Source organism: Elephas maximus, chromosome 2, assembly GCF_024166365.1.
Source record: "Elephas maximus indicus isolate mEleMax1 chromosome 2, mEleMax1 primary haplotype, whole genome shotgun sequence".
NCBI classification, from domain to species: domain Eukaryota; kingdom Metazoa; phylum Chordata; class Mammalia; order Proboscidea; family Elephantidae; genus Elephas; species Elephas maximus.
Window position 1 is genome coordinate 39,330,031 of NC_064820.1, and position 10,201 is coordinate 39,340,231.

Sequence of the window (10,201 nt, forward strand, 5' to 3'; positions counted from 1 at the left end):
ACTGCCAACATTTTGGTTAGCAGCCAAGCTCTTAACCACAGCACCACCTATTATTACCTCTTAATTTACTAATAGATGGAATTGGTGGTGCAGATAACACACATCAGCTCTAGATGACATTTTCTTACAATAGTCTTGGTTCTTTATTTGTTCTTACCAGGGTAAAACTCAGTTGTGTTTGTATTCCATGTGTTTTTTGCCTATTCAACATTAATTACTTCTTCCTTGCTAACAGAACCCCAGTTGGTTCAGGATGGCACACAAACCAAATCAAAAAACGAAACTCACTTTTCTAGTCTCCCCAGGCCACTGGGTGATCGTGTGACCTAATTCAGCCCAATGAGAAACAACCAGAAATCTGTGATGGTTACTAGGCAAGTTTTTGCTTTCTTGATTAAAAGAGACAGTGTTGGCTGGTAAGACGTTTTCCTCTTCCTCCTTCTTTCTTTCCCATTCCTTCTTCCCCTTCTTCCTGCCTTGAAACGGAAGTGATATATGCACCTGTGGCAGCCATCTTGTATCCCGGAGGCAACATACGGATGAAGTAACAAAAGGAAAATTGCCAACTCTGATATTTTCTAGCTGCTGACCGAAAGCCAACAGACACCTACTCTCAGACTTCTTGTTACATAAGAAAAATAAACGTCTATGTGTTTAAGCCACCGTTATATGGGCTTTACCTACTTGGAATCAAACATGATCCTAACCAATACATTCCCTGAGCATATGCCAAGTGACGCTGAGGTAAAGAGCAAAGGCATGGAAAAGGTCTTAGGTGAGGGCAGCCTGGGATATCCACACGGCTGGCCGTACAGACCCCCCGAATAGATCATCAATATGAACATGCAAGTTCATTGTCTCTCTCAGCCATGTATCCCTTGGCCTCTCAATAACTCACAAATATGTTTTCTACGCATAAACCCTTACCTAAAGAAGTTCTTGGTAGGATGAAGGAAATTAGAAATTTACGCAAATCACTACAATAGAAAGTAGAAAATTACAAAGGCCAAGAAAGAGACAGTAAGAAAACAGTCCTTGGAGGTTGAACTGTTTATTGAAACTGGAAAGTAGTAAAATAGTTTTCTCAGGGTGTGAGTCCACTTTCCTCTTGCCACCAACTGCCCCTCTGTCCAAGGACAAGGGCTGGGGAACTTTACTGTTGTTAGCTGCTGTTGAGTCAGTGCCGACTCATGGTGATCCCACGCACAAGGGGCTCACACCTTTGTGCTCCATAGCATTTTCATTGGCTCTAATCTTTTGAATAAGGAAGACCATAGAAGAATTGATGTATTTGAATTATGGTGTTGGTGAAGAATACTGAATATGCCACCTACTGTCAGAAGAATGAACAAATCTGTCTTGGAAGAAGTACAGCCAGAATGCTCCTTAGAAGCAAGAATGGTGAGACTACATTTCACATACATTGGACATGTTATCAGGAGGGGCGAGTCCCTGGAGAAGGCCATCATGCTTGGTATAGTAGAGGGTCAGTGAAAAAGGGGAAGACCCTCAATGAGCTGGATTGACACGGTGGCTGCAACAACGGGCTCAAGCATAGCAATGATTGTAAGGATGCCGCAGGACCGGGCAGTGTTTTGTCCTGTTGTACAAGGGGGTCGCTATGCATTGGAACCAACTCGAAGACACCTAACAACAACAACAATTTTTTGGAAGTAGATTTTCAGCTCTTTCTTCTCAGTCCATCATTGTCTAAAAGCTCCACTGAAACATGTTCAGAATCATAGCAACATGCAAGCCCCCACTGACTGATGGGTGGTGGCTACACATGAGATATATTGGCTGGGAACTGAACCCAGGTCTTCGGCATGGAAGGTAAGAATTCTACCACTGAACCGCTAATGCTCCTTGGGGGGATTTTAGAAGACCTTTTTTTTTAGAAGTGCCATTATAAGTGGAAACTGCTAGACTGGGACCCAATGTGCATGGTCTTTAGCTGTTCTTATGGACGTAAAAAGATCTTGTGTGTTTTTGCTGTTTATTTGGAAATTCTAGAAAATCTCCAGTATGTTAAGAAGGAAAAGGAAAGCAAATGGGAGAGAAGGGAATAAAGAAAAAAATGGGTATGTTCCCTCCACGTCCACCTCTCCCAGCCCTCGGGAGCTGGTTTCAGTGTCAACAAGGGTAAAAGTGAAAGCACCTCAAAACCCATTGCCATTGAGTCGATTCCAATTCATAGTGACCCTACAGGACAGAGTAGAACTGCCTCATAGAGTTTCCAAGGAGTGCGTAGTAGATTAGAAGTGCTGACCTTTAGGTTAGCGGCTGTAGCTCTTAACCACTGTGCCACCAGGGATTTCAGAGGACCTAAAAAACCAGAAAACCAAACCCACTGCCATCTATTCCTACTCGTAACAACCCTGTAAGACAGAGTAGAACTACCCCATAAAGTTTCCAAGGAGTGCCTGGTGGATTTGAACTGTGGACCTTTTGATTAGCAGCCATAGAACTTAACCACTGTGGCACCAGGGTTTCCAGAGGACCTCAAGGGGAGGTATAATCTCAGCTGTGCATGTGGTGAGCTGCCACCTCAACTGGCTTTTCCTGCTGGAGGTATTCCCTTGCTGATACCTTCATATCCATCCACTCGATCACATTTGTGCTTTGATTATTTTGTGGATGGAGTCCCTGGTTGAGTCCCTAGCTGAATGTGCCTATAATTAAGAGCTTGGCTGCTAACCGAAAGATCAGCAGTTTGAATCCACCAGCCACTCCTTGGAAACCCTATGGAGCAGATCTACTCTGTTCTATAGGGTCACTAGGAGTCTAAATCGACTCCATGGCAATGGGTTTGGTTTGGGTTTTTATAATTTAGAAGAGAGTGAGATCCTTCTCCCTGGGGAATGGGTAAACGTTTCCAAGCAGCTTTGAGTTTTGACAGGCAGAAAAAGGGAAGGAAATTTCAATGTGAACAAAGACCTAAATGCTGGAAAGGAAAGGGCAGGCTCTTTCATTTGTTCCATAAATATTTACTCAGCGCCTACAATGTGCCAGGTGGTGTTGGAGGTGAAGGGAATACAGAGAACAAAAGAGACCTGGCCTCTGCCCCTGGGAGCATGATGGAAAATTGCTCAGAGCACAGAGAATGTGGAGGGGAGGGAGTACCAGGAAGTAAACCGTGAAGAGTAAGATGGGAACAGGTTGTGGGGAGCTTTGAACTCTGTCTAGAAATTTGTTCTTTATCCAGTAGGCAAGTGGAGAGCCATTGTAGGCCATTGAGCAGGAGAGAGCCCTGGTCAGAGTTATCTTTTAGGAATATGAGTCTGGAAGCTGCATGTTGGTTCAATTGGAATGGGAAGAAACTAGAGACTGGAAGAACAGTTAAGGGACAACTACTAAAGCTCAGACGAGACGTAGTGAGGGCCTGAATCAGGGTAATATCAAAATTATATGTGCATTAATGATTGCCTGCTGAGACCACACCATATGCCAACATCAATAGAAAGTCTCAAAATTGATATATTTTCTCAGACTGATAGAACCACTATCATGTATCAGCCTTGGAAAAGTTTCCAAAACACAGAGTTTAATAAACCTATCTCCTTTTTTTTTTCTAATGTCAGGGGCAGCAAAGCAGAGGTAGTAATCTGTATGCTGAGCAGATAATCCGAGAAGCTGGACTATATGAAGAAGAATGGGTCCTCAGGATTGGAGGAAGACTCATTAACAACCTGTGTTATGCAGGTGACACAACCTGCTTCCTGAAAGGGAAGAGGACTCGAAGCACTTACTGATGAAGATCAAAGTCTACAGCCTTCAGTATGGATTACACCTCAACATAAAGAAAACAAACATCCTCATACCTGGACCTATAAGCAACATCGTGAATAAACAGAGAAAAGATTGAAATTGTTAAGAATTTCATTTTACTTGGATTCGCAATCAACATTCATGGAAGCAGCAGTCGAGAGATCAAAGGATGCATTGCATTGGGTAAATCTGCTGCAAAAGACCTCTTTGGATATTAAAAAGCAAAGATGTCACTTTAAAGACTGAGGTGCGCCTGACCCAAGCCATGGGGTTTTCAATCACTTCATATGTGTGGGAAAGCTGGACAATGAATAAGGAAGACAGAAGAATTGACACCTCTGAGTTATGGTGTTGGTGAAGAATGTTGACTATACCATGGACTGCCAAAAGAACAAACAAATCTGTCTTGGAGGAAGTTCAGCCAGAATGGTCCTTAGAAGAGATGATGGCAAGACTTCGTCTCACATATTTTGGACATATTATCAGGAGTGACCAGTCCCTGGAGAAGAACATTATGCTTGGTAAAGTAGAGGGTCAGCAAAGGATAAGAAGACCCTCAACGAGATAGACGGACACAGTGGCTGCAGCAATGGGCTCAAGAATAACAATGATCATGAGGATAGCAAAGGACCAGGCAGTTTTTTGTTCTGTTGTGCATAGGGTCGACTCGATGGCACCTAACAACAACAGTACTGTACTAAGCTGTGAAGTGGTGGCCAAGTTGTCCAAAGTCCTTTACAGCAATAAAACTTGCAACATGTCAGGTTCAAAAGCCAATAGTCTTCCATACCGTCACTGGAATTAATTTCAACAAATCATATTAAAGCAGAAGGAATCATGGAATTAGTTAGGAAAATGAAGTTTGAATTCCTATTCTGGGACCTATTAGTGAGTTATTTAATTAGTTCACTCTCCTGCAAGCTATGGGCTGCAGATAAACATTTAACCACAGGATCTCCAGGACAAAAAAAGCTTTTGCCAATTTCTGTAGTGTAAATCCTCCCACCATGGCCAATTTCAAGATACCAATGTGATGTCAACCAGCTTACCAAATTCCTAAAAAGTTAACAACTCATTCTAACAAGCTAGTATGAGCCAGCTCAGCACACCACTGCCTCCAAGGCTTAGCTTTCCCATCTAAAAAATGAGAATCACTTCACCTCTACATGATTGGGATAATATAAGTAAAAATACATAATACAGGGGTATTAGCAGATACCAGGCACTGACAAGAGTCCCTCAGTGGTGCAAATGGCTAACATGCTCCACTGCTAACCAAATGTTGGAGGTTCGAGTCCACCCAGAGGTGCCTTGGAAGAAGGGCCTGGCAATCTGCTTCTGAAAGATCACAACTATTGAAAATCCTTTTGAGCAGTTCCACTCACATGGGGTCACCACGGGTCAAAATAGATGCAACCGCAACTAGTTTTTTGTTTTTTTTTTAATCTACCTATCACCTAATATGGAAACCTGGGTGGCATAGTGGTTAAGAGTCACAGCTGCTAACCAGAAGGTCGGCAGTTCAGATCCACCATGCATTCCTTGGAAATTTTATGGGGCAGTTCTACTCTATCCTGTAGGGTTGCTATGAGTCAGAATCGACTTGACAGCAATGGGTTTGGTTTTTGGGGGGATCACCTAATATCATTATCTATCAATTGTGTACCATCTACCTGTCTACCTACCTATCTATCCAACTATTTATTTTTGTATTAACTGGTGCTGTATAAATGCACATTGAAAATAAATTAGTAGCATTGCTCTAAATGCTACTTCAAACAAAGCAGAACAGCAACAGCCCCAAGAAATCAAGAAAATCTTTGTGTTGTCCTCCTGAGAAGATGCCAATTCTTTAGGTAACTAAGAAATCTCTAAGGCAGGTGTTTTGTTTTTGTTTTTGAGTATGGTTCTTAGGATACCTGCCACAGAATCACCAGAGAGCCTCATTAAAAATGCTAATTTCTAGGCGCCACCTGAGACCCATAGAACCTGAGTAACTTGAGGAGGGGTCCAAGAAATTGCACTTTTAACGAGTTCCTGAGGTAATGCTGATGCTACATTACTGAGGTTTGAGGCCCAGAGCTCTAAAACAAAAAGTAAAGTTCACAAGGCTGCTTTTCATTCCAGTTGTAAATGTCTCCATAAATGATTCTTCAGAAAGCTCTTCTGTGAACTTCCTTTGCAAGAATGCACAGCCCCGGTCACAAGCTGACTTTGTCTGACTTTGTTTGAGAAATGTACTGGAGACAGAGCCCATGTGATGGTGGCACCCGATCAACTGATCCATTCATTTGAAAAACTCACCACACAGAGACCTTGGATGGCCTCTGTGGAAGAGTCTCTCTGTCTGGGGAACTGAAGGAGAAACTTTCCTGAATATTCCTTACCTGTGAAGAGGGCATGGTAGTGGAGGCCTGCCTCCTTGTCCTGATGGGAGCAGACATCAAATAAGTAGGCTTTGATGGGACCATCGATGAAGTCAGCAGCAAAATCAAAGAAAACCACACCCATCATGGTGACACTTATGGCCCAAATCAACTTCTTCTTTGGGTTGGCAATCAAAGCTAAAAGAGAAATAAACATTGGTCCCCTAAATCCTGCTTTAGATTTAGAGTGATCTGCATTTTTTTATTTCCACCAAAACCTTCTGCCATCAAAATTATCTCCCTTTGCTTCCATTTTGTTTGTCCAAATAAAAATAGCTTTATTATTTTTTCTGATTTAAAAAAGGTATGCATTCTAAGCTCCAGAACAGGCAAATCTGTACAGACAGAAAGTAAATCAGCGATTGCTTAAGGCTGGAGGGAGGTGGGTGGGGAGCGGCTGCTAATGGATTTGGGTTTCTTTTTGGAGCTATAAAAAGTTCTAAAACTCGACTGTGGTGATGGTTGGCGAAAACACTAAAAACCACCAAATATTGCACTTTAAGTGGGTGAATTGCATGGTGTGCAAATTGTAACTCAATAAGGTTGGTTAAAAAATTATGCATGCTGATTGTAAACAATTCTTATGATATAGAAAAGCTTGCAGTAATGGTCAACATTTTAGACATCCTCTTATGCATTTACATACATAGAGATACAGGTGTACCTGAGGAGGGCTTCTCAAACTTTATCATGCTGAAACGTTAACTGGAGGGCTTCTTACAACACAGATTGCTGGGCTCCATCCCCTGAGATTCTGATTCAGTAGGTCTGAGATGGGGCCTGAGAATTTGCATCTCTAACATGCCCCTTGATAACACTGATGCTGCTGGTCCAGGGACCACACCTGGAGCAGCACTGACTAATGGGGCCATGCTGTATATGCTCATCTAGAACCAGATTTCTTTATATCTTTTCCTTCAATTATCAAGTTACTGCACAAATTTTTAACAGCTAAATAATATTCATTCTATGGCTATGCAACAATTCATTCACTCAACCTTCTATTGAGAGAAAATTGTTGCTTCCCTTGCTCTCAGTTGGTGTGAATGGTTAATGCACTCAGCCACTAGCCAAAAGGTTGAAGATTCAAGGCCACCCACAGACACCTTGGAAGAAAGGCTCGGCAATCTACTTCCAAAAAAATCAGCCACTGAAAACCTTATGGAGCACAGTTCTCAGTCACACATGGGGTCACCATGAGTTGCCAACTCAACAGCAGCTGAGTTTTTTTTTTTTTTTAATGCATGTGTTAAAAAATTACAGTAATTCATTGCATGATGTGATGAAAATGTCTCATAATTTTACATGTAAAAAAATGTTGAAATGGCAAAGTTTTTGCTATATATGTGTGTGTGTGTATATATATGGAAACCCTGGTGGTGTAGTGGTTAAGTGCTACAGCTCCTCAGGAAAAGGTTATCAGTTGAATCCATCAGGCGCTCCTTGGAAACTCTATGGGGCAGTTCTACTCTGTCGTGTAGGGTTGCTCTGAGTCAGAATTGACTCAACGGCAACGAGTTTGTTTTTTGTGTGTGTGTGTATAGAAACACAGAGAGTCCTGGTAGTACAGTGGTTAAGTGCTCAGCTGCTAACCAAAATGTTGGTGTTTTGAACCCACTAGCCACTTGACGGGAGACAGATGTGACAGTGTGCTTCCATAAAGATTACAGCCTTGTAACTCCTGTGGCAACAGTTCTCCTCTGTCCTATAGGGTCACTATGAGTCGGAATTGACTTGCTAACAATGGGTTTGGTTATATATATATATATATGTATATACATATATATATACACCTGGGTTTTTATACCCTCATCTTAATAAAAATTAATTTAAATGATTGCAGTATAAAAATAAGTGAAATGTAAGTCCACCCTCTACTTCTCACCTCCAGCCCTTTAGTTTCCCTCCCTAGAGGCAACTGCTCTTACCTGCTTTTTGTGTGTGTGTGAGTGGTTTCTTCCAGTAACATCCAACATTTATGTATTTATGCCCACTTTCTAACATACAAAGGATAACTGATTATCCTGCCTCATCATCATCCATTCCACTAGTCTAAAAATGTGTGCTTCTTAACAATCCTTTTCTCAGTGCAACTGTTAATGTACTACCACCAATTATCGATTAATTGGTGGCTGATTAATGGCTAGAAAAAGTGTTTCCTATCAGGTTTGATTTTTGTGCAGAATTTGCAGTGCAAAAACATCCCCTTTAGCTGACCGACTGACGCCCTGCACCCATCAAAAGGCCCTACGTAAAGGTGCACACAGAATTAACTCTTATTTAGACACAGAGGTGATCTATGATACATATTTATGGAGTCATCTGGCAGCTGGTCAATCAACAAAGTATTAACAGGGGCATAATGGGCTCAAAACAAATCTCAATGGATTTTTAAAAAATATTTGATAGATAAAAATTTAATCCCATTTAAAAATCTTATTAACAATAAAAACCAATGCATCCCGATATTTTCTAAAAGCACAGGCTCTCCAGCTACAGAATTTGAGCCAATGAACCTCAAAGGTGAAGATTCACTGTAACCTGAGAGAATCAGTTCTAACCAATTTCTAGATAAGTTTCAGATAAAGAAATTCACATTCTCCTCCTGTTGAGATGCTTATTAGGACATTGTCCCTGCCTGTCCACCTTGTGTGTTTACTTACCTGCTGTAACAGTGTCCCCGTTGAGGTACAGAGCCATGCCGAAGAGCATCATGACGGCCAGGGTCAGGATGTATGGCCTCCGGCGGCCCCACCTGGACCGGCAGTGGTCACTGACTGACCCGACCACAGGTTGCAGCAGGAACCCCAGGATGGGGCTGAGGAGCCACACCACACTGTACAGACTCTTGGGTAGGCCCACGCTGAGCAGGACCGGGGTCACATAAGCAGCCTCCACTGCGTAGCAAAACTCCCGGCCAAACATGGCCATGCTGTGCATGACCAGTCTGCCCGTGGGCCTTTTAGGTGGGTCCACAGAGTCAGAGAGACCATCCTCAGTCAGGCATTTATAGGTGCGAATGCCAGTCTGGCCACCGTTGCCACCCATGACCACTGAGTGAGGAACCATCCAGCAAGCCCACCAGTTCCTGCAGGGTCCTTGGGTCTGTGCTCCAAGCTGGATTTGGCATGGAGCCTAGCTGAGCAGCTCACAGAGATGGTCAGGCTGGGGGAGTGGCCCAAATTCTTTCATGCCTCCAAGATCACAAGTTACGATGAGAGGGAAGGGGGGTGCGGGAAAGCATGATGGGGATTAGCTGCTGTGAGCCTCTGCTTCCTTAGGTTTTCCTAAAGGTTCTCCCTTGGTATTTTCTTTTTCACACACACACAGACACACTCTCTCTTACATGTACTCACTTACACAGCTTTGAAATAGTAAAGCCCTAATTCACCCCGTTAAGTCAAAGCAAGTGGCTATCTTTTTATACATTTCTTTGTACAGATACAGTGTCCTTTCCTAACAACAAGCTTTCTAAACACACAACTCAGGCAGATGACTAGACTTAAAATGGGGTGAGATCATACTCCTCCTTTCAATCACTAGTTGTCTCCTACCACCTGGAGATCTTCCTTCATCGCACGAAACGCACTTATAATTAGGTGTATCTGTGTTTATTCTGTATCTTATATGTTCAGTTCCAACAGGAGTTGGGCAGAGGATACGTGAGCCCTTAAGGTGGAACTGACAACACTTTGATAGGGGGATTCACTCATTTAATAAATATTTATCAAGTTTCCACTATGGGCCGGGCACTATTCTACAAAGTCCCTGCCCTGATAAAGCTTCCATTGTAGCGGAACGGAAGGGGAGGGGAAGAAGGTTAATAAACAATGGCAGTAGTTATATGTACCGTGAAGAAAAATAAGGCAGAATGAGGGGATAGCAAGTGCGGGGATAGCTGCTATTTTAGACAGGGGTCAGGAAGGGACTCTCTGTAAGGTGGCACTTGGGCAGTGGCCTGAAGAAGTGAGGGGTGAGTCACAGGACCATCTGGGGAAGAAGATATA

The 10,201-nt window shown here is 42.7% G+C and overlaps 1 protein-coding gene across 3 annotated transcripts in view; it reads right to left on the reverse strand.

Annotated features, from left to right (window-relative positions):
- The window catches only part of SLC45A2 (solute carrier family 45 member 2), a 37,422-nt gene extending 28,180 nt beyond the window's left edge, over positions 1-9,242 (reverse strand). For all 3 annotated transcript variants that reach the window (XM_049861954.1, XM_049861947.1, XM_049861963.1), the window contains exons 1-2: positions 8,858-9,242; positions 6,156-6,332 (exon numbers count right to left, since the gene is read on the reverse strand). In XM_049861954.1, coding sequence (XP_049717911.1) covers positions 6,156-6,332; positions 8,858-9,242 — 562 coding nt within the window. The remainder of the gene's footprint in view (positions 1-6,155; positions 6,333-8,857) is intronic.
- Between the last annotated feature and the right edge of the window lie 959 nt (positions 9,243-10,201).